The following is a 26568-nucleotide window of genomic DNA, read 5'->3' as shown; positions in this document are numbered from 1 at the left end:
AACAAAGCTTGAAAACAGTCAGTTCTCAAAATTATCACCTTATCTATCATCTTTTACAAGTTCTACAAGATCCTCAAGAATTGGTGTGATATGGTTGATAAAGACGTGCCCATACACAGCTATAACGAAGCTGTAACGGTTGGTTTGGTTGGCGTTGGTTTAAAGTTTATTGGCACAGGGCCACATAAGGGCCAAGCATGTCCGCCGACAACACTACGGGATATATATCTGTACATAAATAACAATAAAAATGAACAAAACAAAAAACAAAAAACCAATAACAAAAATATACAACAGTTAAACTGTGTATAACAACAACATGTATATGGATATAAATAAATAAATAATTAAATTTCTTTATAAATATTTGTAACTTTTAGAAAGTTCAATAATTTATCAACATTTGGCCTCTGGCCCAAAATCTCTTTAAAACTTGCATTTCCAAAATGCTGCCTACGAATCCGTTCAGAGGCGATGCAATTGCTCAGTATGTGCTTAACACTTACATTACAGTTGCAATACTGACATACAGGCTGGTCATCACCCTTCAAAAGGTATTGATGAGTCAGTCGAGTATGTCCAATTCTCAAACGAGTAAGAATGACCTCAGATCTCCTGTCATAAGGTTTCTTCTGTGTCCAATTTTCTATCACAGGTTTGATCTCGTGTAGTTTATTGTGGACTTGTGCGTTCCACACATTTTGCCATCTCTCCTCTAGTCGTTTTTTAACAACTAGCTTCAAGTCACCTCCTTCAATATGCATTGTATGCTGAGAAGGACTTGCTGACTTTGCAGCTGCGTCAGCTTCTTCATTCCCTCTTATACCTACATGGCCTGGGACCCAACAAAATTTTATAGAGAAATTCCTCGCAAAAAGATGGCAAATCAGCTTACGAATTTTAATCACTATGGAGTGAAAACTAGGTTCATACGAGATCAAAGCCTGAAGTGCACTAACTGAGTCAGTGTAAATCACGCAGCAACGATGACCTTTCCTATTTATATACTTTAGGGCTAAATAAATAGCCTGCAACTCCGCAGTAAAAATGGAAGACTTCGGTGCTATTTGCTCTGCCACGATTTCATCCTGGCAAACAAAGGCTAAGCCAACATAGTCATCCGATTTAGATCCATCTGTGTATATAGGAATTAAATTCCTGTCACAATGTTGAATTTCTGCGAAGTGCTGTCTATAAACGTAGTCTGGGGTGGTTTCTTTTAGAAACTGCTTTAAGCTTAAATCAACGTTTATCACAGGAATTGACCAAGGTGATATATTATCGACCTCGACCTGCGAAATGTTGCTTGTGTCCAGGTCAATCGTGCTGCTTACATTCTCCATTCTTATGTCAAATGTAGGGACACTACTTGGGCGAGCTGCAAATAATCTCCTCAGCTGACTATCTGAACAATCAGCTAAAAGTTTATTTTGAGATCTCTGTTTAATGTAATAAAAAAGAGACAACTGTTCTCTCCTAAGAGATAGTGGAGGCTCATGAGCATCCACATACAAACTTTGTACAGGAGAAGTTCGAAATGCACCAGTGCACAAACGCAATGCTTGATGGTGGATTGGATCCAGCATCCGAAGAGTAGATTCACGTGTAGAGCCATACACAACGCACCCATAGTCCAGCTTAGAGCGAACAAGGGCCCTATAAATCCTGAGCATAGAACATTTGTCTGCTCCCCAGGATGAGCAGCACAATACCTTTAACAGGTTTAAAGCTTTTAAACATCTACTCTTCAAATTGCGCAAGTGTGGTAAGAACGTCAATTTATGGTCAAACACGACACCCAAAAATTTTGCTTCGTTGACCATTGGGATTTTAACCCCATTTAGGTGAATTTCAGGGTCCAGGTGCAAACCACGCCTTCGGCAAAAGTGGATGCACGAGGTCTTCTCTACGTTAAAACTGAAACCATTGGTCTTGGACCAATTGTCTATTCGATTTAAGGAGGTTTGCAGTTGTCTCTCAATAAAACCCATGTTACTAGACTGACAGGAAATCTGAAAGTCATCCACATACAGAGAGTGTTTCACACTGGGAGGAAGACAGTTAGTTATACTGTTAATTTTTATTAGGAACAGAGTTACACTCAAAATAGAACCTTGAGGGACACCCTCTTCTTGTGTGAAAGGCCTAGACAAAGTGTTGCCCATCCTGACTTGGAATCTTCGATTCTGTAGGAAGTTTTTTATAAAAATTGGCAAATTACCCCGCAATCCGAATTTGTGCAGATCACGGAGTATCCCGTATCGCCAACAGCGATCGTAGGCCTTCTCTATATCGAAAAACACAGACACTAAGTGCTGTCGTCTAATAAACGCTTCGCGTATAGATGTTTCAAGGTTTACTAAATTGTCTGTGGTACTTCTGTTCCTACGAAATCCACTCTGATGTGGTGAAAAGTAGTTCTTTTCCTCTAGGAGGAACATCAAGCGTCTGTTGACCATTCTCTCGAAAAGTTTGCAGAGACAACTAGTCAGAGAAATTGGTCTATAATTAGAGGGATTCTTGCAGTCTTTACCTGGCTTGGGAATGGGAATAATAATTGATAGCCTCCAAGAGTCAGGGAAAATACATTCTGTCCATATTCTGTTAAACAGATTCAGAAGGTTACTAAGGGAATTGCCTGACAGATTTTTAATCATGCTGTAATGGATTTTATCCGGGCCTACAGCAGTATTCCCCGAGCGAGAGATTGCAGTACATAGTTCTATTCTGCTGAATGGCACATTATATTCCTCATCAGATGGGGAGTGGAAGTTTAGATATTGTTTTTCAGTTTGGACTTTATAAGCCTGAAAATCCCTTGTATACATAATATTGCTGGATGAAGACGAAAATGTTTCACCCAACAAATCAGCAATACCTTTTATGTCACTGATTATTGTGCCATTACTTTCCAGCATGGACAGAGAGTGAGAAGCATATTTTCCATTGATTTTATGGATTTTATCCCAGACTGCTTTTGAGCTGGTGGAAGATGTTATGCTAGAAACATACTTCCTCCAAGAGTCCCTTTGGCTTTGCCTTCTTATTTTTCTGGCATTAGCCTTTGCTTTCTTAAAAGCAACCAAATTGTTAGCAGTGGGGTATCTTCTGAAAATCCCCCATGCTTTCTTTTGCTTTTTAAATGCTGCCTCGCAATTTTGATCCCACCATGGTTTCGGATGTTTTGGATATCTGGTTGACGTTTTCCCCATTGTTTTTTCGGCTGCCTGAATAATACTGGAAGTGACAACTTCGACTGCATCATTGATATCGGCAGTATTGACCATTTCCTCAGTGATATTAGCCAAAGAGGAAAAAGCAGGCCAATCTGCCGTTTCAAGTTTCCAGCGTGGTGGACGGGCTGTTTCACAGCTTTCTCTGCCTTGGTATTTTAGAAATATTGGGAAGTGGTCACTGGAAAGTGGATTAGATCCAACCTCCCATATAAACGCTGAAAACAGATTTGGGGTTGCTAATGATAGATCAATGGCAGTGAATGTTCTTGTTGGGGCGTGGAAGTATGTCACTTCTCCAGTATTAAATAAATATAGTTGGTGATTACCTATGAATCTTTCAATGGCTCTGCCTCGACGGTTGATATCGTGACTGCCCCACATTGGATTGTGGCCATTGAAATCACCAAGTAAAAAAAAAGGAGTTGGCAGCTGTTCAACCAATGCATCCAATTCATCCTCATTGACTCTGACATCTGGTGGCAAGTATATGGAACAAACTGTGACAGTGACGCCCATAGATATTCTGACTGCCACAGCTTGCAGCTCTGTTGTTATTTGTACCGGAAAAGACGGGATGCGGTTTGAAACCAGTACAGCCACACCTCCACTGGCGCGGGTGTGGCTGTCGTCATCTTTACGGTAAAGATCGAATCCTTTTAAAGAAATTCTTTCTCCAGGTTTTAGATGTGTTTCCTGGAGTGCCACGCAGAGAGATGAGGTAGATATGTCAGGTGTTTAACGTCAGAGAAGTTGTTGCGGAAACCACGACAGTTCCATTGGATTATTTTATAATCCATTATGTGTTTGAGGTAGCATTCTTTGCGAGGGTATCCCTCTTTAATTTAACAGGGGGTCTCTCTTTTGGAGGTGACTTTGGTTTTGTAACCTCCGTATTAGGCTCTTCGTCAGATATGTCAGAAAACTCACTCACAGATTGAGCTTCTGATTTTTTTGAAACTTTAGAGAGGGCTGCTTTCACTCTTTGTTTGTTAAGTGGGTTCTTACTGGCTTTTTTAGAACCCACATTTCTGGTTGTTACCCCTGTTTTAGGTAGGGGTGTCTTTGTCTTCTTGCTCTCTTTTTCTGGTGTTTGGGTAGATGGCAGTATTAAACATTTCGCATGGCGAGTAAAGGATTCACTTGGAGAGACAGAGATATCTGTTTGAACTGCACAAGTGTTTGTGGATTTCAAGACAGCAGCATAGGTCTTCTGCTTCAGTGGTGCACTTGAAGTGACCATGCGGCGAGCCTCTGGGTAAGGTACATTGTTGACTGTTTTCACTCGCTGGATCTCTTTCTCTCTCTGCCATGCAGGGCATTTTCGGGAGTAGGCAGGATGGGCATCCTTGCAGTTCACACAGCATGGGGTAGTTTTACATTCGGTACTCTCGTGACCTTCCGTCCCACACTGTGCGCATACGCTTTTCCCTCGGCAAGATGTTTGTGAATGTCCAAATCGCTGGCATTTAAAGCAACGCAGCGGATTTGGAACATATGGGCGAACTGGGCAGCGTAGATAACCGGCTGTAATAACAGATGGCAAAGTCGGTTTATTAAATGTCAGAATAAGATGTTTTGTAGGAATCAACTTGCCATCCCGACGAATGGAGATGCGTCGGACAGCAGTGACGCCTTGGTCTGAAAGACCGATCTGGATATCTGATTCATCTTCAGACATCAGATCGATCTCAGATATCACACCACGTGATGAATTCAAACTTCCATGTGGTGTGACTGTCACTTCAATTTCTCCTAAATTCTTTGTAGCTAAAAGTTTTGCCGATTGTTGAGGTGAGGCAGTTTCTACAAGTAGGTCCCCTGACCTCAATTTCTGTGTTTTCTTCAGGTGCCCAATGGTTGATTCGAATAACTTCTGGATCAAGAAAGGGGAGCATTTTGACAGAGGTTTTTCTCCAGTAGCATGCACTATCAAGTAGCATGGCTGGCTGGAAATGTTTTCATTTGTATTTTTTGGCATGTCTGGATTTTTTGGGGTTTTAGAATCCATATTTAAGAGTAGATATTCAGCTCCTAGTGACCCCACCCACCATGGGGCCCAACAAGGGGATGCCGTCACATGAGAGGATCCCATAGACCGTCACACCAGGGTTTCCCAGGAGCTATACCCTCACAATGCAGTCGAGAAGAGCACACCTTGTCTGACGTGTCCGCCCGGTCTGCATCGATCGGTTGACTCCAGGCCGAGGTCAAGAATGACTCAACGACCAGCCGATTGACTCAAACGGAGCCTGATTTGAGCCTCCCGTTTATCCGAAGCAGGGGCCAAAGCAGTGTGTTGGGGACGTTATGTTGCCCCTCAACTACCAGGATCCCCCTTTCCGGCATACGGGTCACCACGCACGGCAAACACGTGGGTGGGCGTTCAGATCCCAGGGATGGTAAAGAAGAGTTACTAAACCATCTCTGGGAGGTCCCCTCACCACGGACAGGAACCCACATCGAGGGGACGAAGCTGTAAGGCTTGCAGCATCTTTTTGGTGCCACTGATACCATAACCTTTTACCCTTCATTGTTGTTTCATGTACCTAGGAAAGGAGCTTTTGTTCAGAGGATAGCAAGGTTAGTTAGTTAGTTGGTTAAAGTTTATTGGCAACAAGGGCCACACGTAGGGCCCAAGCTGCGCCACAACTTATGGTATATATATGTACATAAATAACAATAAACAATAAAAATCAACAAAACAAAAAACAAAGAACCAATAACAAAAATATACAACAATTAAACTGCATGGGTTTTGTAACAACAAGATGTATATAGATATAAATAAATAAATAATTAATTAAATTTCTTTATAAATATTTGTAACTTTTAAAAAGTTCAATAATTTATCAACATTTGGCCTCTGGCCCAAAATCTCTTTAAAACTTGCATTTCCAAAATGCTGCCTACGAATCCGTTCAGAGGCGATGCAATTGCTCAGTATGTGCTTAACACTTACATTACAGTTGCAATACTGACATACAGGCTGGTCATCACCCTTCAAAAGGTATTGATGAGTCAGTCGAGTATGTCCAATTCTCAAACGAGTAAGAATGACCTCAGATCTTCTGTCATAGGGTTTCTTCTGTGTCCAATTTTCTATCACAGGTTTGATCTCGTGTAGTTTATTGTGGACTTGTACGTTCCACACATTTTGCCATCTCTCCTCTAGTCGTTTTTTAACAACTAGCTTCAAGTCACCTCCTTCAATAAACATTGTATGCTGAGAAGGTCTTGCTGACTTTGCAGCTGCGTCAGCTTCTTCATTTCCTCTTATACCTACATGGCCTGGGACCCAACAAAATTTTATAGAGAAATTCCTCGCAAAAAGATGGCAAATCAGCTTACGAATTTTAATCACTATGGAGTGAGAACTAGGTTCATACGAGATCAAAGCCTGAAGTGCACTAACTGAGTCAGTGTAAATCATGCAGCAACGATGACCTTTCCTATTTATATACTTTAAGGCTAAATAAATAGCCTGCAACTCCGCAGTAAAAATGGAGGAATTTGGTGCGATTTGTTCTGCCACAATTTCATTCTGACAGACAAAGGCTGACCCAACGTAATCATCCGATTTAGACCCATCAGTGTATATAGGAATTAAATTCCTGTCACGATGTCGAATTTCAGCAAAGTACTGTCTATACATGTAATCTGGGGTGGATTCCTTAGGAAATTGCTTTAAGCTAAGATCGACATTTATCACAGGAGTTGACCAAGGTGATATACTATAAAGCTCAGGCTGTGAAATGTTACCCATATCCAGGTCGATCGTGCTGCTGACATTCTCCATTCTTATGCTGAATGTAGGGACACTACTTGGGCGGGCTGCAAATAATCTTATCAGCTGAGTATCTGATACTATACAATCAACTGAAGATTTAATCTGAGATTTCTGCTTAATATAATAGAACAGAGACAACTGCTCTCTCCTGAGAGATAGTGGAGGCTCATAAGCATCCACGTACAAACTTTGGACAGGAGAAGTTCGAAATGCACCAGTGCACAAACGCAATGCTTGATGGTGGATTGGATCCAGCATCCGAAGAGTAGATTCTCGCGTAGAGCCATAGACAACGCTTCCATAGTCCAGCTTAGAGCGAACGAGGGCTCTATATATCCTAAGCATCAAACATTTGTCTGCTCCCCAGGATGAGCAGCACAGTACCTTTAAAAGGTTCAGAGATTTTAAACATCTACTCTTCAAATTGCGCAAGTGTGATAAGAACGTCAGTTTTTGGTCAAACACAACACCCAAAAACTTTGCCTCATTGACTATTGGGATTTTAACCCCATTTAGGTGAATTTCCGGGTCCAGGTGCAAACCACGCCTTCGGCAAAAGTGGATACAGGAGGTCTTCTCTGCATTAAAAGTAAAACCATTGATCTTGGACCAATTGTCTATGCGGTTTAGCGAGGTTTGCAGCTGTCTCTCGATGAAACCCATGTTACTAGACTGGCAGGAGATCTGAAAGTCATCCACATACAGAGTGTGTTTCACACTGGGAGGAAGACACTTAGCTATGCTGTTAATTTTTACTAGGAACAGAGTCACACTCAAAATACAACCTTGAGGAACACCTTCTTCTTGTGTGAAAGGCCTAGAAAAAGTGTTGCCCATCCTGACTTGGAATCTACGATTCTGCAGGAAGTTTTTTATAAAAATTGGCAAATTACCCCGCAATCCGAATTTGTGCAGATCACGAAGTATACCGTATCGCCAGCAGCGATCGTAGGCCTTCTCTATATCAAAAAACACAGACACTAAGTGCTGCCGTCTAACAAACGCTTCGCGTATAGATGTTTCAAGAATTACTAAATTGTCTGTGGTACTTCTGTTCCTACGAAATCCACTCTGATGTGGTGAAAAGTAGTTCTTTTCCTCTAAGAGGAACATCAGGCGTCTGTTTACCATTCTCTCGAAAAGTTTGCAGAGACAACTAGTCAGAGAAATTGGTCTATAATTAGAGGGATTTTTGTGGTCTTTACCTGGCTTGGGTATGGGAATGATGATAGATAGCCTCCAAGAGTCTGGAAAAGTATGTTCTGTCCATATTCTGTTAAACAGATTCAGAAGATTACTGAGGGAATTGTCTGATAGATTTTTAATCATGCTGTAGTGGATTTTATCCGGGCCTACAGCAGTATTCCCCGAGCGAGAGATTGCTGTACATAGTTCTATTCTGCTGAATGGCACATTATATTCCTCATTAGATGGGGAGTGGAAGTTTAGATATTGTTTTTCAGATCGCACTTTGTAAGCCTGAAAATCCTTTGTATACATAATATTGCTGGATGAGGACGAAAATGTTTCACCCAAACAATCAGCAATACCTTTTATGTCACTGATTATTGTGCCATTATTTTCCAGCATGGACAGAGAGTGAGAAGCATATTTCCCATTAATTTTATGGATTTTATCCCAGACCGCTTTTGAGCTGGTGGAAGATGTTATGCTAGATACATACTTCCTCCATGAATCCCTTTGGCTTTGCCTCCTTATTTTTCTGGCATTTGCCTTTGCTTTTTTAAAAGCTATCAAATTCTCAGCAGTGGGGTATCTTCTGAAGATCCCCCATGCTTTCTTTTGTTTTTTAAATGCTACCTCACAATTCTGATCCCACCATGGTTTCGGATGTTTTGGATATCTGGTTGACGTTTTCCCCATTGTTTTTTCGGCTGCCTGAATAATACTCGATGTGACAACTTCTACTGCATCATTGATATCGGCAGTATTGACCATTTCCTCAGTGATGTTAGCCAAAGAGGAAAATGTAGGCCAATCTGCCGTTTCAAATTTCCAGCGTGGTGGACGGGCTGTTTCACAGCTTTCTCTGCCTCGATATTCTAAAAATATTGGGAAGTGGTCGCTGGAAAGTGGATTACATCCAACCTTCCATGTAAACGCTGAAAACAGATTTGGACTAGCTAATGTCAAATCAATGGCAGTAAATGTTCTTGTTGGGGCGTGGAAGTATGTCACTTCTCCAGTATTAAATAAATAGAGTTGGTGATTGCCTATAAATCTCTCAATGGCCCTGCCTCGACGGTTTATGTCGGGACTGCCCCACATTGGGTTGTGGCCATTGAAATCACCGAGTAAAAGGAATGGAGTCGGCAGTTGTTCAACCAAGGCATCCAATTCATCTTCATCAATTCTGACATCTGGTGGCAAGTATATGGAACAAACTGTGACAGTAACGCCAATTGAAATTCTGACTGCCACAGCTTGCAGCTCTGTTGTTATTTGTACCGGTAAGGACGGGATGCGGTTTGAAACCAGTATAGCCACACCTCCGCTGGCACGGTTGTGGCTATCGTCATCCTTACGATAAAGATTGAATCCTTTTAAAGAAATATTTTCTCCAGGTTTCAGATGGGTTTCCTGGAGTGCCACACAGAGAGATGAGGTAGATAATGTCAAGTGTTTAATGTCAGAAAAGTTGTTGCGGAAACCACGACAGTTCCATTGGATTATTTTGTTATCCATTATGTGTTTGAGGTAGCATTCTTCGCAAAAGTGTCCCTCTTCAATTTCACAGAGGATTTTCCTTTTGGAGGTGAAATTGGTTGTGGCACCTCCATATTATTCTCTTCATCAGAGATATCAGAGAACTCACTCATAGATTGAGCCTCTGATTTTTTAGATTTAGAGAGAGCTGCTTTCACTCTCTGTTTGTTTAGTGGGTTCTTACTTGCCTTCTTAGAACCCAGGTTTCTTGTTGTGACCCCTGTTTTAGGTAGGGGTGCTTTTGCTTTTAGATTCTCTTTTTCTGGTGTTTCTTTTGATGGGATCAGTAGACATTTCGCATGGCAAGTGAGAGATTCTTTCGGAGAAACTGAAATATTCGTTTGAACTGCACATGTCTTTGTGGATTTCAAAACAGCTGCAAATGTCTTCTGTTTCAATGGTGCACTTGAAGTGACCATGCGCCGAGCCTCTAGGTAAGGTATGTTGCTAACTGTTTTCACTCGTTGGATTTCTTTCTCTCTCTGCCATGCAGGGCATTTCCGGGAGTAGGCAGGATGGGCGTCTTTGCAATTCACACAGCATGGAGTATTGGTACACTCAGCACTCTGGTGACCTTCACTTCCACACTGTGCACATACGCTCTTTCCTCTGCAGGATGTTTGAGAATGTCCAAACCGCTGGCATTTGAAGCAGCGCAGTGGGTTTGGAACATATGGTCGAACTGGACAGCGCAGATATCCTGCAGTAACAAATGATGGTAATGTTGGCTTTCCAAAAGTGAGAATGAGATGTTTAGTTGGTATCAACTTGCCATCACGACGAATGGAGATGCGTCGGACAGCAGTGACACCTTGATCTGAAAGACCGATCTGGATATCTGATTCATCTTCAGACATCAGATCGACCTCAGATATCACACCACGTGATGAGTTCAAACTTGCGTGTGGTGTGATGGTGACTGTTATGTCTCCTAGAGATGTCATTTTCAAAAGCTTTGCTGACTGTTGAGAGGAGGCTGCTTCTATCAGTAGGTCCCCTGACCTCAATTTTTGTATTTTCTTTAAATGTCCAATAGTTGATTCAAACAACTTTTGAATTAGGAAAGGGGAACACTTAGACATCGGTTTTTCAGTAGTACTATGTACTATGAGATAAATTGGTTGGTTGGAGGAACTGACCTCCTTTGGTTGTGATGCCATGGTGCTTGTGGTTTTTGAATTTGTTGAATCCATGTTTAAAAATAACTATTCAGCTCCTAGTGACCCCACCCACCATGGGGTCCAACAAGGGGATGCCGTCACATGGGAGACTCCCATAGACCGTCACACCAGGGTTTCCCAGGAGCTATACCCTCACAATGCAGTCAAGAAGAGCACATCTTGCCTGACGTGTCCGCCCGGTCTGCATCGATCGGTTGACTCCAAGCCGAGGTCAAGAATGACTCACCGACCAGCCGATTGACTCAAACGGAGCCTGATTTGAGCCTCCCGTTTATCCGAAGCAGGGGCCAAAGCAGTGTGTTGGGAACGGTATGTTGCCCCTCAACTACCAGGATCCCCCTTTCCGGCATACGGGCCACCACGCACGGCAAACACGTGGGTGGGCGTTCAGATCCCAGGGATGGTAAAGAAGAAATACCAAACCATCTCTGGGAGGTCCCCTCACCACGGACAGGAACCCACATCGAGGGGAAGATGCAAGGTAAATCCTATAAAGAGAGGTCTGCAATTCTAGGTGAATATTTTAACGAAGCATCTAGCAATGCCACCCCAATGGCAGGAATGCTGTGGCTACACAGTGTTCCATTCTTCAATGCTGCCATGTCTGAATGAGCGATGAAATAACAAAACCTCTGGACAAGATCTACAAAAAATTCACACATGGTGAGCCTGGCACAGAAAGGGCACTTCGGATTTACCAAACTTCCGTAAATAAATTTCGAACAGCATTGGAAGAGCAATTAAACCACGCTGAATTCTTCGCTATTGCTGGTCATACCAAAACTGCCTTACGTGTCGGACAATCAGTTTTGTCAACACTTATAAGAATGCTAGGAACAATGCAACAACAGCGTGCAGAAAGACTTGCAGTTGGAGGAAACATTAGAAAACAATGTCCAGCCTACGTAGATGATTCTGTTGATTGGCTCAGTGATCCTAGTACAGAGTATATAGGTTGGGTGCCCATAGACAAATGCCAGGCTACTTATCACAAGGAAGCCATTAGATACGAAGGGGAAGAAAACAGCAACTATGAAAGAAAATGGTTTTTGCTATTAGCTACAGCAATCGCTTATCAAGTTCAAAAAAGAGACCCACAATTCATATCATCTATTCAAGCCACAGAAGACACGATAGTAAAAACAGCAGTGGAGGAAGCAAAAAAACTAATAGCTGGGCTTGAAGGGCAAGCTGTTACCTTATTCCAACAACAAATTGCATCAGTAGATATAATATTTAACTCCTACTGGTTGAAAAAATTAGAAGTGAATAGCAGGAATGGGTATAAGGTTGTGAACAAATTCCTTTACCAAGTTGGCTTAGCTCCTATTGGCACCGAAAAGCGTGCTGAGCTAGTAAAGAGAAGTCGGAGCGAATTAATAAAAGGATTTGTTGAATTCACAACAATGATGACAAATATTTACACTCCACCATTTATTTGCACCTACTCCCGCTTCGACGACATGATTCCTGTAATCAGAAGTGTCTGTGTCACAAATTTCGAAAAAACCATAACTAGGCAGTCAGCAAACTGACGGAATAGTATTAATATGAAAATCGACGTTGAAGAAACCCTACGAATAGTTACTGACCTATATATAGCGGAGGAAATGGCCAACCTAGAAGGAGGCAACAATATCTTCAAGAGTTGTCACCTCTTTCACCAACTACTCCTCCAAAAAGTAACCTTATGAATATGCAGCTGGGGTAGTTGGTAATGCATTACAGGTGCAAATTTACGGTAAAGGAACAATCCCCAGAGCTGCCACTAGTGGAGAAGTAGCAGGACCAAGTGGAATTAGTGTTGCACCTAGCACAAGTGGTGCAACCAACCTCGACTCGACCATGACAAGTAGGGAGAGATAAGTCAGATGCTTCTGCTGATGATGATGCCTCAGTGGCAAGAGAAGTTGATTAAAACAGTTTGACCTCTACCTAGGCACATAGGTCATGCTGTTTCAGTTTTATTTTAATTATTGAATTTTAAATTGTTTTAATTCAAATTTTAGTTTTAATTTAATTTCAAACTTATTTATTTATTTAAATGTAGCAATTTTATCTCCTTTTAATCTAATTATCGAATATATGATCAATCTTACCAATGTAGACAACAAGTGTACGTCAATGATTTGAATAACAAAATTGTTGTTAAATTAGAATATAATCAACATGTATTAAAGTGAATTTATACACGTCTGTAAAAAATTCATAAAAGAATTTTGCAAAAATTTTTAATTCGAATAAGTACCAAATCTAGTCCAATTTAATTCATTTTAGTTTAACTCTTATTTAAATGAGTTTTAAAAGTGAAGCTCATTAATGTCTTGAAAGTTCGAGCTTAATTTTAATTTAAAGTTAATTTTCAGTAACCACTAAGTCAGCAGAAATGCATTGCCAAAAACCATCATCCCAACTTGAACCACAACAACAACCATCTGAGAGCCAGCCAAAGCTAAGTCAACCACCAACAATCCATCAAACCTTACACTTTCACAACCACAATCCGCAATCCAGCACACCGCAGTTCAAATTCCAAGATTAAAATAAAATAAAATCTAAGTTTAAATCCAAAATAAGCACTAAATTCAAAGACCAGCATCCTGACAGAGCCTCTACCAACTTTGTTATGACCTTCCAGAGTTAATTTTTGAAAATTATTTCCAAATTTTTTGTTACGATACAAGCGGCCGGCTTTTCTACCGAGTTGCGATACTTGTTGTATGTGTGTGCATCAGCTCCATCTTTCGATCGGTTTTTCGTCTAAAATACTTTATGGATATCGGACTTCTACACATTGTTGAAATCACCATAGTGTCAGCTATCCGTGAGTGTTACTTTTGTTAAAATCGGTCTATTAATTTTCGAGTTTCCACTGTTCGTATTTTCAGACTTTTGTCGGCCCGCATCGGGCTTGTGATCGTCTATCCGGCTGTTAATCAAACGGTTTCTGTTGGCCCGCGAGCCACTCTACAACCCATCCAAACCCAGTGTTCGTAGGTCTATTTTTCATGGAGTTATATAAGTTTTTAAAATTTTCCATTAGACAAAGGACAAGTATCGCGCCACGTGGTCAATTTAGCTACTCGGCGCGTTTCAACCGCACCGACGTATCACCTCTAACAAACGCTCACTGTGTTTTTCGGGCCTGTTAGGGACATGTTGGTGTTCAAACCTTCCCTTTTGGGTTTTCCGGCTTACCTCTTTGCTCCGGTTTTTATTTTTATTTCTGGCCTTATTCTGCTGTTCCACTTAGGTGTAGCCGATTGGCGTCTCTTTGTTCAAGGGTCCCTGATCTGACTTTTCCTCTCGTCTCTTCGTAACAATGCCTTCGACGCCTTTCTGTGCTCATTGTGTGAAAATTGTTGCCACCGACCTCTTCCACTGCTTCTACTAACTTCTAGCCATTCGGCTTGACCATCTGGCTTTGGTTCTCTGCCTCCCAGCTGCCCAGAGGCTAGTGCCTCCTGATTTTGTTTAGCTGCTAACTGCTTATTATACAATGAAGGATTCTGCCGTTGTAGACAACATCGCTCATGACGAGTCCATAATAACATGTTCGGAAGAACCCCCAGCTAATTTAGCAGATCTGGACACAACCAACTTTAGATAAAAAGAAATCCTAAGACATGCTAGCACACAATTAAAGCGCATAATGGACTTGCTTCCTGAGCCTTATAAGAGCAATATTAGGATCAAAAACGGTAGGAAAATTAAGGAAAGGGTCACTCAGCTTTTTGCTGACGTCAACAAAATGTTTGGCATTTTATGTGAAATTCGGGCTTCCAAAGAGGAGCGAAGCAATACTGTTCAACAACTAATAAACATAATATAAGAAATATGCACTAACAATAGCAATAATTAAACCGCCAAGCTGTCCACTACAAAACAGAGGACATATGCTGAAATTGTAAGCAGCAACAGTGCTGCTAGCAATACCACAAAAACAATATATAAATCGTTGTCCACCAAACTTGTACATGAAGGTAGGGGAGGTAACAACGCAGTGATAATATACCCTATTAAAAAGACTCAGGAAGACAACGTAAACATAGAACAAATAACAAATACCATAAAAAAAGAAATACAACCCCAAAAACTGGAGACACAAGTCAAGGGTATTAGGATAATCAGGAACGACAACATATGAATCAGAGTACAAGAGCTAAAGGAGAAAGAAACCTTAAAAAGGGAAATAGAGAAAAATTCAGTAAATAAAAGATAAAATCAAATGCCAGGTATAAAAGGGGAGAAAATTGGTTGGTTGGTTAAAGTTTTTTTACACAAGGGCCACATAAGAAGTGATTATATGTAAGTACATAAATAACAATAAAAATGAACAAAACAAAAAACAAAAACCAATAACAAAAATATACAACAGTTAAACTGTGTATAACAACAAGATGTATATAGATATAAATAAATAAATAATTAAATCTCTTTATAAATATTTGTAACTTTTAGAAAGTTCAATAATTTATCAACATTTAGCCTCTGGCCCAAAATCTCTTTAAAACTTGCATTTCCAAAATGCTGCCTACGAATCCGTTCAGAGGCAGTGCAATTGCTCAGTATGTGCTTAACACTTACATTACAGTTGCAATACTGACACACAAACTGGTCATCACCCTTCAAAAGGTATTAATGAGTCAGTCGAGTATGTCCAATTCTCAAACGAGTAAGAATGACCTCAGATCTCCTGTCATAGAAGATTGTACACAGAAGAAACCCTATCATAGGTTTGATCTCGTGTAGTTTATTGTGGACTTGTGCGTTCCACACATTTTGCCATCTCTCCTCTAGTCGTTTTTTAACAACTAGCTTCAAGTCACCTCCTTCAATAAACATTGTATGCTGAGAAGGACTTGCTGACTTTGCAGCTACGTCAGCTTCTTCATTCCCTCTTATACCTACATGGCCTGGGACCCAACAAAATTTTATAGAGAAATTCCTCGCAAAAAGATGGCAAATCAACTTACGAATTTTAATCACTATGGAGTGAAAACTAGGTTCGTACGAGATCAAAGCCTGAAGTGCACTAACTGAGTCAGTGTAAATCACGCAGCAACGATGACCTTTCCTATTTATATACTTTAGAGCTAAATAAATAGCCTGCAACTCCGCAGTAAAAATGGAAGAATTCGGTGCTATTTGTTCTGCCACGATTTCATCCTGGCAAACAAAAGCTAAGCCAACATAGTCATCCGATTTAGATCCATTGGTGTATATAGGAATTAAATTCCTGTCACAATATTGAATTTCTGCGAAGTGCTGTCTACAGACATAGTCTGGAATGGTTTCTTTTGGAAACTGCTTTAAGCTTAAATCAACATTTATCACTGGGATTAACCAATATGGAATACTATTAACCTCAACCTGTGAAATGTTGCTTGTGTCCAGGTCAATCGTGCTGCTTAGATTCTCCATTCTTATGTCGAATGTAGGGACACTACTTGAACGAGCTGCAAATAGTCTTTTCAGCTGAGTATCTGAACAATCAGCTAACAGTTTATTCTGAAATCTCTGTTCAATATAATAAAAAAAAGAGACAACTGTTCTCTCCTAAGAGATAGTGGAGGCTCGTGAGCATCCACATACAAACTTTGAACAGGAGAAGTTCGAAATGCACCAGTACACAAACGCAATGCTTGTGGTGGATTGGATCCAGCATCCGAAGAGTAGATTCTCGTGCAGAGCCATACACAACACATCCATAGTCCAGCTTAGAGCGGACAACAGCTCTATAAATCCTGAGCATTAAACATTTGTCTGCTCCCAGAATGAACAGTATAATACCTTTAAAAGGTTCAGAGCTTTTAAACATCTACTCTTCAAATTACGTAAGTGTGGCAGGAACGTCAATTTATGGTTCAACACAACCCCAAGAAACTTAGCCTCGTTGACCATTGGGATTTTCACCCCATTTAGGTGAATTTCAGGATCCAGGTGCAAACCACGCCTTCGGCAAAAGTGGATGCACGAGGTCTTCTCTACATTAAAACTGAAACCATTGATCTTGGACCAATTGTCTGTCCGATTTAAAGAGGTTTGCAGTTGTCTTTCAATAAAACTCATGTTAGTAGACTGACAGGAGATCTGAAAGTCATCCACATACAAGGAGTGTTTCACACTGGAAGGAAGACACTTAGCTATGCTATTAATTTTAATTAGGAACAGAGTTACACTCAAAATAGAACCTTGAGGAACACCTTCTTCTTGTGTGTAAGGCCTAGATAAAGTGTGCCCATCCTGACTTGGAATCTTCGATTCCGTAGGAAGTTTTTTATAAAAGTTGGCAAATTACCCCGCAATCCGAATTGGTGCAGATCACGAGAGTATTCCGTATCGCCAGCAGCGATCATAGGCCTTCTCTATATCGAAAAACACAGACACTAAGTGCTGTCGTCTAACAAACGCTTCGCGTATGGATGCTTCAAGCTTTACTAAATTGTCCGTGGTACTTCTGTTCCTACGAAATCCACTCTGATGTGGTGAAAAGTAGTTCTTTTCCTCTAAGAGGAACATCAAACGTCCGTTTACCATTCTCTCAAAAAGTTTACAGAGACAACTCGTAAGAGAGATTGGTCTGTAATTAGAGGGATTCTTGCAGTCTTTACCTGGCTTGGGAATGGGAATAATGATTGATAGCCTCCAAGAGTCAGGAAAAGTATGTTCTGTCCATATTCTGTTAAACAGATTCAGAAGATTACAAAGGGAATTGTCTGACAGATTTTTAATCATGCTGTAGTGGATTTTATCCGGGCCTACAGCAGTATTCCCCGAGCGAGACATCGCTCTATGTAATTCGATTCTGGTGAATGGCACATTATATTCCTCATTAGATGAGGAAGTGAAAGTTTAAGTACTGTTTTTCACTTTGAGCTTTATAAACCTGAAAATTCCTTGTATACATAATATTGCTGGATGAAGCCGAAAACGTCTCACCCAACAAATCAGCAATACCTTGTATATCACTGATTATTGTGCCATTATTTTCCAACATGGACAGAGAGTGAGAAGCATATTTCCCATTAATTTTATGGATTTTATCCCAGACTGCTTTTGAGCTGGTGGAAGATGTTATGCTAGATACATACTTCCTCCAAGAATCCCTTTGGCTTTGCCTCCTTATTTTCCTGGCATTTGCCTTTGCTTTTTTAAAAGCAATCAAATTCTCAGCAGTGGGGTATCTTCTGAAAATCCCCCATGCTTTCTTTTGCTTTTTAAATGCTGCCTCGCAATTCTGATCCCACCATGGTTTCGGATGCTTTGGATATCTGGTTGATGTTTTCCCCATTGTTTTTTCAGCTGCCTGAATAATACTCGAATGTGACGGCTTCAACTGCATCATTGATATCAGCAGTATTGACCATTTCCTCAGTGATTTTAGCCAAAGAAGAAAATGCAGGCCAATCTGCTGTTTCAAGTTTCCAGCGTGGTGGACGGGCTGTTTCACAGCTTTCTCTGCCTCGGTATTTTAGAAATATTGGGAAGTGGTCACTAGAGAGTGGATTAGATCCAACCCCCCATGTAAATGCTGAAAACAAGTTCGGACTAGCTAATGATAAATCAATGGCAGTGAATGTTCTTGTTGGGGCATGGAAGTATGTCACTTCTCCGGTATTAAATATATACAGTTGGTGATTGCCTATAAATCTCTCAATGGCCCTGCCACGACGATTGATGTCGGGACTGCCCCACATTGGATTGTGACCATTGAAATCACCGAGTAAAAGGAATGGAGTTGGCAGCTGTTCAACCAAGGCATCCAATTCATCCTCATTGACTCTGACATCTGGTGGCAAGTATATGGAACAAACTGTGACAGTAACGCCAATTGAAATTCTGACTGCCACAGCTTGCAGCTCTGTTGTTATTTGTACCGGTAAAGACGGGATGCGGTTTGAAACCAGTACAGCCACACCTCCACTGGCGCGAGTGTGGCTGTCATCATCTTTACGGTAGAGATCGAATCCTTTTAAAGAAATTCTTTCTCCAGATTTCAAATGTGTTTCCTGGAGTGCCACGCAGAGAGATGAGGTAGAGATGTCAAGTGTTTAACGTCAGAAAAGTTGTTGCGGAAACCACGACAGTTCCATTGGATTATTTTATAATCCATTATGTGTTTGAGGCAGCATTCTTTGCAAAGGTATCCCTCTTTAATTTACAGCGGATTTTCCTTTTGGAGGTGAGGTTGGTTGTGTAACCTCCTATTAGTCTCTTCATCAGAGAAGTCGGAGAACTCACTCATAGACTGAGTCTCTGACTTTTTAGATTTAGAGAGGGCTGACTTTCACTTTTTGTTTGTTAAGTGGGTTCTTATTAGCCTTTTTTGAACCCACATTTCTGGTTATTACCCCTGCTTTAGGTAAGGGGTGTCTTGTCTTTTGCTCTCCTTTTCTTCTGTTTGTGTAGATTGAGTATAAAACATTTCGCATGGCGAGGTAAGAGATTCACTTGGGAGAACAGAAATATCTGTTTGAACCCCACAAGTGTTTGTGGATTTCAAGACAGCAGCAAATGTCTTTCTGTTCAGTGGTGCACTTGAAGTGACCATGCGCCGAGCCTCTGGATAAGGTATGTTGTTCACTGTTTTTACGCGTTGAATCTCTTTCTTCTCTTTGCCATGCAGGGCATTTCCGGGAATAGGCAGGATGGGCATCCTTGCAGTTCACACAGTGTGGAGTACTTTTACATTCAGTACTGTCGTGACCTTCAGTTCCACACTGTGCACATAAGCTTTTGCCTCGGCAGGAGGTCTGGAATGTCCAAATCGCTGGCATTTAAAGCAACGCAGCGAATTTGGAACATACGGGCGAACTGGACAGCGTAGATATCCTGCTGTAATGAACGATGGCAATGTTGGCTTTCTGAAAGTCAAGAATAAGATGTTTTGTAGATATCAACTTGCCATCCCGACGAATGGAGATGCGTCGAGACAGCAGTGACACCTTGGTCTGAAAGACCGATCTGGATGTCTGATTCATCTTCAGACATCAGATCGATCTCAGATATAACACCACGTGATGAGTTCAAACTCATGTGTTGTGTAATGGTGACCTCTATGTCTCCCAATGTCTTTGTTGACAAAAGTTTTGCCAACTGTTGAGGTGAAATTGCCTCTAGGAGTAAATCCCCTGATCTTAATTTTTGAATTTTTTTCAAATGTCCAATGGTTGATTCAAACAATTTTTGTATTAGAAAAGGAGAACGTTTAGAAAGAGGTGTTTCACTGATAGCGTGAACTGTAAGGTAAGTCGGTTGGTTTAGATAAAGATGTGGTAGATGATGTCAAGTGTTTAACGTTCAGAGAACTTGTTGCGGAAACCACGACAGTTTCATTGGATTATTTTATAATCCATTGTGTGTTTGAGGCAGCATTCTTTGCGAGGGTTTATCCCTCTTTAATTCAAACAGGGGGTCTCTCTTTTGGAGGTGACATTGGTTTTGTAACCTCCACATTATTCTCTTCATCAGAGATATTATAGAACTCTCTCACAGACTGAGTCTCTGATTTTTTAGATTTAGAAACAGCTGCTTTCACTCTGTTTGTTTAATGGGTTCTTACTAGCCTTTTTATAACCCAGGTTTCTCGTTATTACCCCTGTTTTAGGTAAGGTGTTTTCGGTTTTACATTCTCTTTTTCTGGTGTTTTTTTGATGGGATCAGTAGACATTTCGCATGGCGAGTGAGAGATTCTTTCTGGAGAAACTGAAATATCCGTTTTGAACTGCACGTGTCTTTGTGGATTTCAAAACAGCTGCAAATGTCTTCTGTTTCAATGGTGCACTTGAAGTGACCATGCGCCGAGCCTCTGGGTAAGATATGTTGCTAACTGTTTTTACTCGCTGGATTTCTTTTTCTCTCTTGCCATGCAGGGCATTTCTGGAAGTAGGCAGGATGAGAATCTTTGCAATTCACACAGCATGGAGTATTGGTACACTCAGTGCTCTGGTGACCTTCAGTTCCATACTGTGCACATATGCTCTTTCCTCGGCAGGATGTTTGAGAATGTCCAAACCGCTGGCATTTGAAGCAGCGCAGTGGGTTTGGTACATATGGTTGAACTGGGCATCGAAGATATCCCACAGTAATGAATGATGGCAATGTTTGTTTTCCGGAATTGAGAATGAGATGTTTGGTCGGTAACAACTTGCCATCACGATGGATGGAGATGCGTCGGACAGCAGTGACACCTTGATCTGCAAGACCGATCTGGATATCTGATTCATCTTCAGACATCAGATCGATCTCAAATATCACACCACGTGATGAGTTCAAACTTGCATGCGGTGTGATGGTGACTGTTATGTCTCCTAGAGATGTCATTTTCAACAGCTTTGCTGACTGTTGAGAGGAGGCTGCTTCTATCAGTAGGTCCCCTGACCTCAATTTTTGTATTTTCTTTAAATGCCCAATAGTTGATTCAAACAACTTTTGAATTAGGAAAGGGGAACACTTAGACATAGGTTTTTCAGTAGTACTATGAACTATGAGATAGGTTGGTTGGTTGGACAAACTGACCTCCTTTAATGGTAATGCATCAGTCCTTGTAATTTTTGATTTTGATAATCCATGTTTAGAAATAACTATTCAGCTCCTAGTGACCCCACCCACCATGGGGCCAAACAAGGGGATGCCGTCACATGGGAGACTCCCATAGACCGTCACACCAGGGTTTCCCAGGAGCTATACCCTCACAATGCAGTCAGAGAAGAGCACATCTTGTCTGACGTGTCCGCCCGGTCTGCATCAATCGGTTGACTCTAAGCCGAGGTCAACAGTGACTCAACGACCAGCCGATTGACTCAAATGGAGCATGATTTGAGCCTCCCGTTTATCCGAAGCAGGGGCCAAAGCAGTGTGTTGGGGACGTTATGTTGCCCCTCAACTACCAGGATCCCCCTTTCCGGCATACGGGACACCATGCACAGCAAACACGTGGGTGGGCGTTCAGATCCCAGAGATGGAAAAGAAGGGTTACTAAACCATCTCTGGGAGGTCCCCTCACCACAGACAAAAACCACATCGAGGGGCCAAAAGGTATTAAGATTTTTTAAGAAAGATGTACTGGGAATTTGCAAGAAAAGCCTTGTTGACATTGGAACATGTATGATCATATTATTCATAACACACATCTGAAAGCATTAAATGAACTGGGTGAAGATGCATCAGAACTTACTGTGGCAGTTTACAGACTTTTTGATGAATGGCCTGCTCGGTGGGAAAGTTATAAAGCTGTGCAAGAAAAGCTCAAGTTGCCCAAGCATAGATTTATAAAACACTCAACAACACATTGATGCTGCAACATGGAATGTCGGCCAAGGTTAATTGAGCAGTGGGAGGGCATAACTTACTACTTCTTAAAGTATATTCATTCGAGTAAACAAAGCATCATGGCAAGTGCTTTGTAAAGAAGTATATCTTGCTTATTGAAGATTCCTTCCATGAAAGCAGTAATACTACAAGGCATTTCAAGTGCAGAAATTTTCACAAAATATACATCATTTTTTCAAAGAGAAGAACCTCTAATACATCTCCTGTACAGCAAACTGCAAGACTTGTTTCTAAAGCTAGTTACTAGAATTTTGAAAGTAGATATTTTGAAGCTTGTCTTTCAATCTAAGTCTGCTATGCATGATAGTAATATGTTAAATCCAAAGAAATTATTTGACAAGACAAATCTTTTGCCATCAAGGAAATTATTTGCAGCACTGAGGTCGCCAGTAAGTTGAGTAAATTATCTCAAAAAGATCAATTGCATTTTCGCAGTTGCTTACAGAAACACTATGTTGTGGCTTCCATATATGTGATAGAAAAAGCTCCAATTCAATGCAAACTGTTGAAATCATTGACATGTCTTCAACCAAGTAATATTAGTGAAAAAAGCACTTATGAGGACATTGTAAGCATTGCAAGAGCTCTTCCATGTAACATTGCTGAGGATACTTTGCAGAATGAGTGGTGGCTACTTCAATTTGAACAAGTTGAGAGAGATTGGAAAGACAACAGATCAGAGAATTGATTATTATTGGAGTCAGTATTTTAAATTGGTTGACTCCCTTGGGAATGCACGATATCCCAGTGTAACCAAATTAGTGAAATCAGCATTGACTCTCTCTCATGGCAATGCTGATGTGGAACAGGGATTTTCAATTTCATGCCGGGCACTTCCTCCTGATAGAGCATCAATGTCAAAAAGAATGCTTAATTCACTTTTGATTGTTAAGGAGGGACTAAACATGTATGACCAAAGCCCATACCTTGTACCTATCACAAAGAATCTACTGAAATTAGCTGCCTCGGCACATAGAAATTATCAAGAACAATTGGAAAATGAAAAGAAGTTAAAAGAAGAGGAAACAGAAAAAAAAGCAGAAGAGGAAGCACAAACATTTTGAAAAACATCAAAAGAAATCTGTTTGTGACAAGGAAAAGATTATGGCACTGCAGCAGAGTTTAAAACAGAAAAAAGTAGAAGTGAATTATGCGAAACAGGCCAAGTTTTGTTTGAAGCGGCAAACAAAAACTGGAGGCCATAGCAAGAATATGAATGAAATACGGGCAGCACATGTCATGCTTGTTAGTGTTAAGTGTTCAAAAGTAGGAGGAAGCAAAAAAGAAGGAAGCTGAAAACATCCAGAAAAATCTTAATAAAAGATCATCTTTTATGACTGATTATTTACAGAAGAAGCCAAAGACTTATTAAATATTCATGGTTTACTGGAAATATTGCAGTATATACAAAATTTTTAAAATGTATTTAACCATAACAATAAAAAAAATTTTTACTGCTATTTTGCTGAGTTTTCCTTCCATGTTTTCACTTTGTTTTGTCACTATTGCACAAACTTTTTCTGTGTTTCAACTCACTTTTCCAGAGGGAAAATGGCACTCTGAGGCCTGTATAACCACATAGATGATTTGGAAGGAACTGAAATACAACACAAAACAGTGAAACATGCAGAAAATTTTGTATATCCTGTTACTGGTGTTCATACCCGAACTATTGAGAGTGGTGATGTTTGAAAAACAGAAAAAACCTGAAATTTCATTACACAGAACAATTGTGCGATTCTAATTTGTATGCTTTATGTATAAAAAGTTAATGAAGTAAGAATAACTGTGGCCAGGAGAAAAATTTGAAACATTTACACAACACACAGACAGAATCTATCCAGGTGCAGAACGTTTGCTGATATGGAAGGAACCTGCAACTGTTCCTGCTGCTCCAGAAGCGAAAAATCAAGAAGGACAAAGGTTGTAAGAGGAAGAAGGGTGTCAATTGCACTGAAGAAAAATCAAAGAAATTAAAGAAGCAGAACAGTCATAACCAACATTTGCAAATCTGCAGCTTCTAAAAAGCAGATTATAGTTGATGAATGAAGGATAACAATAGTGAGTAATGTTTAATTGATTCATTTTTATTTAGGTAGTTATGGGTTAGCAGGACACCAGTCAAAAATTAGAACCTTTTTTGATCATTGCAAATTTTTATTTTGTCTTATTTCTTTGGTTAAATCTACCTTTGGTGGACAAAATGGCAACTTGTCTCTGGTTCCAGCAAACAGAAGAAAGGACAAGGAAATAAAAAAGGATTGCTGTAGCCTGCATTCTGTAGAAAGTGATTATAAAATCAAATCTAAAAGGCACATTTTATGTTCATCATCAAGCCCCTTGAACTTTCCAAAGTTCCCCCACATAAGCGTCCTCAGACAGAAAACACAAAGAGAACGCCATTACAACAGAATTTAGAAGTATGTGCAAATTCACCACAAAAAAGGAATAAGCTTGTTGACCAGCAGGATCCTCAGCATGAAAGCTCAACTGTAGATACTGAAGTTACTGGTGGGCCTGTTTATAACTATATTGATTTTGAAGAAGGAAGGAAGAGCAATATGGTAAATGCTGCATATCAAACTAATAATGACCTGGAACTAATTATTACAGAATATAAGAAAACTGTTAACAAACTAAAAACTACACTTTGGAGAAAGAATGCAAAATTGGCAGATTTACAGGAGCAGCATGATAAAAATGCTCTAAAATTGAAGGCCTACGAAAAAGATAATTTGATTGAAACAGTAGGAAAAATAGCAGCATTAGCTAAAACTGGGAACACTGGAGCAGTATTTCTTGTTGACCAGATTCTCAATTTTGATAAATGAAAACAAATGGAGTAATGATGTAATTCGTGAATGTATTTTATGGAAAGTTAAATCACCAAAAGGTTATGATCATGCTTGCGTTAGAAAGCTGCTTCGTTTGCCTTGTAAGTCAACTCTTGCAAAGTATGTAAACCAAGCTTCAGGTGCAATTGGTATCACACCTATTAAAGCAAAGGTTACGTACTGAAAAAGAAAATTTTACATCTGCAGAAGAATGCTATGCTTCATTAATTATGGATGAAATGATTATTGATCAGAAGCTAGTTTATGATAAGAAGTTAGACAAAATATTTAGTTTTGTCAAAACAGGTAAACATGGAAAGGTTTGTGAACCTCAAAAAGCAGCCAACTGCATGTTGTGCTTTCTCCTCGGGGGACTTACCCAACAGGTATTGCATAAGATGATGAATTTTTTCACATTCTGTTTAAAAGGTGCTGAATTGCTAAGGATGATGCTTGATGTTTTGTCAGAGGTAGAAAACTTAGGTTTTTCAGTGATATGTATTGTTGCTGATAATCAGACAAATACAGCCATGTTCAAAGCTCTTGGAAATGGAGAACTTTTACATAAAATACCTCATCCATGTAACACCACAAGACCCCCCTCTTTGTCATTTGATCCAAATCACATAATGAAGAATTTGCAATCCACATTATTGGAAAGAAAGATGACAGATGGAAATGAATGTATTGATGGAGGTTACTATCTAAAGATACTTTTAAATATACAGAAAAATATTCTAATTAAACCAGTGAGATTCCTAACACGTGCACATGTATTTCCATCTAATCTTAAAAAAATGAAAGTAAAGAGAGCAAGAGACATATTCTTACCTGAGCTCTGGACAATGAAGTTGTCGTGTTATCAATCAATTGCGCAGCTCCGGATACTGATCACTTGATATGCCAGGACGTTCTGTTAGCAAAGGCGTTTCAGGTAGACTGATCCGATTTACGTCATAATAGGAGTAAAGAAATTGAGCCGAAGGGAGTCAAGCATGCTGCAGGTTGACATTACTAATCGATCATCACTTGCGAGCATAGCATCGGCCATTTTTCTTTTAAAATTGTAAATTTACCACCACTGATTATCAGAAATTATGATTTTATCTGTTATTTTTATTCAAGTTAAGCAGAAAAAGGACAAGCACCAATGGACTTCAAGAACTCATATAAACTGGGAGCTCTTCAAACAAAAATTTGCAAAAAAGTGGAGAACATACAACTTTAGACAAACTGACGACAAAAGAGATCTAGAAAAATATGTTGAATTTATTACTACAATTATCAACCACACAGTAAGAGAGACAACTCAAAGTAAAAGAATTAAACGGACTACCACAATTTGGTGGACTGCAGAACTTACCCAAAGCAAAAGAGAGGTCAGAAGGATAAGGAAACAATTAGAAAGATCAATCGAAAGAGAACAAAAGAAAAAGGAGTACAACAGGGCACTCAAAGTGTATAAAAAG

General features: G+C 40.2%; 1 protein-coding gene across 3 annotated transcripts in view; it reads right to left on the bottom strand.

Annotated features, from left to right (window-relative positions):
* Positions 1-3968: 3968 nt before the first annotated feature.
* Positions 3969-26568, bottom strand: part of LOC136977873 (uncharacterized) — a 124912-nt gene continuing 102312 nt past the window's right edge. The window contains exons 1-2 of one of the 3 annotated variants that reach the window (XM_067273466.1): positions 17892-18392; positions 3969-5709 (exon numbers count right to left, since the gene is read on the bottom strand). In XM_067273466.1, coding sequence (XP_067129567.1) covers positions 4033-5328 — 1296 coding nt within the window. In that variant the 5' untranslated portion in view covers positions 5329-5709; positions 17892-18392 and the 3' untranslated portion in view covers positions 3969-4032. Of the gene's footprint in view, positions 5710-6090; positions 6130-17891; positions 18393-26568 lie in introns of those variants that run through there. The other 2 variants (XM_067273474.1, XM_067273481.1) reach the window with 2 other exon arrangements.

Source organism: Centruroides vittatus, unplaced genomic scaffold (assembly GCF_030686945.1).
Source record: "Centruroides vittatus isolate TY-2023 unplaced genomic scaffold, ASM3068694v2 contig_112, whole genome shotgun sequence".
NCBI lineage: Eukaryota > Metazoa > Arthropoda > Arachnida > Scorpiones > Buthidae > Centruroides > Centruroides vittatus.
Note: the sequence above shows the minus strand (reverse complement) of the source record. Positions and strands in the feature narration are given on the sequence as shown.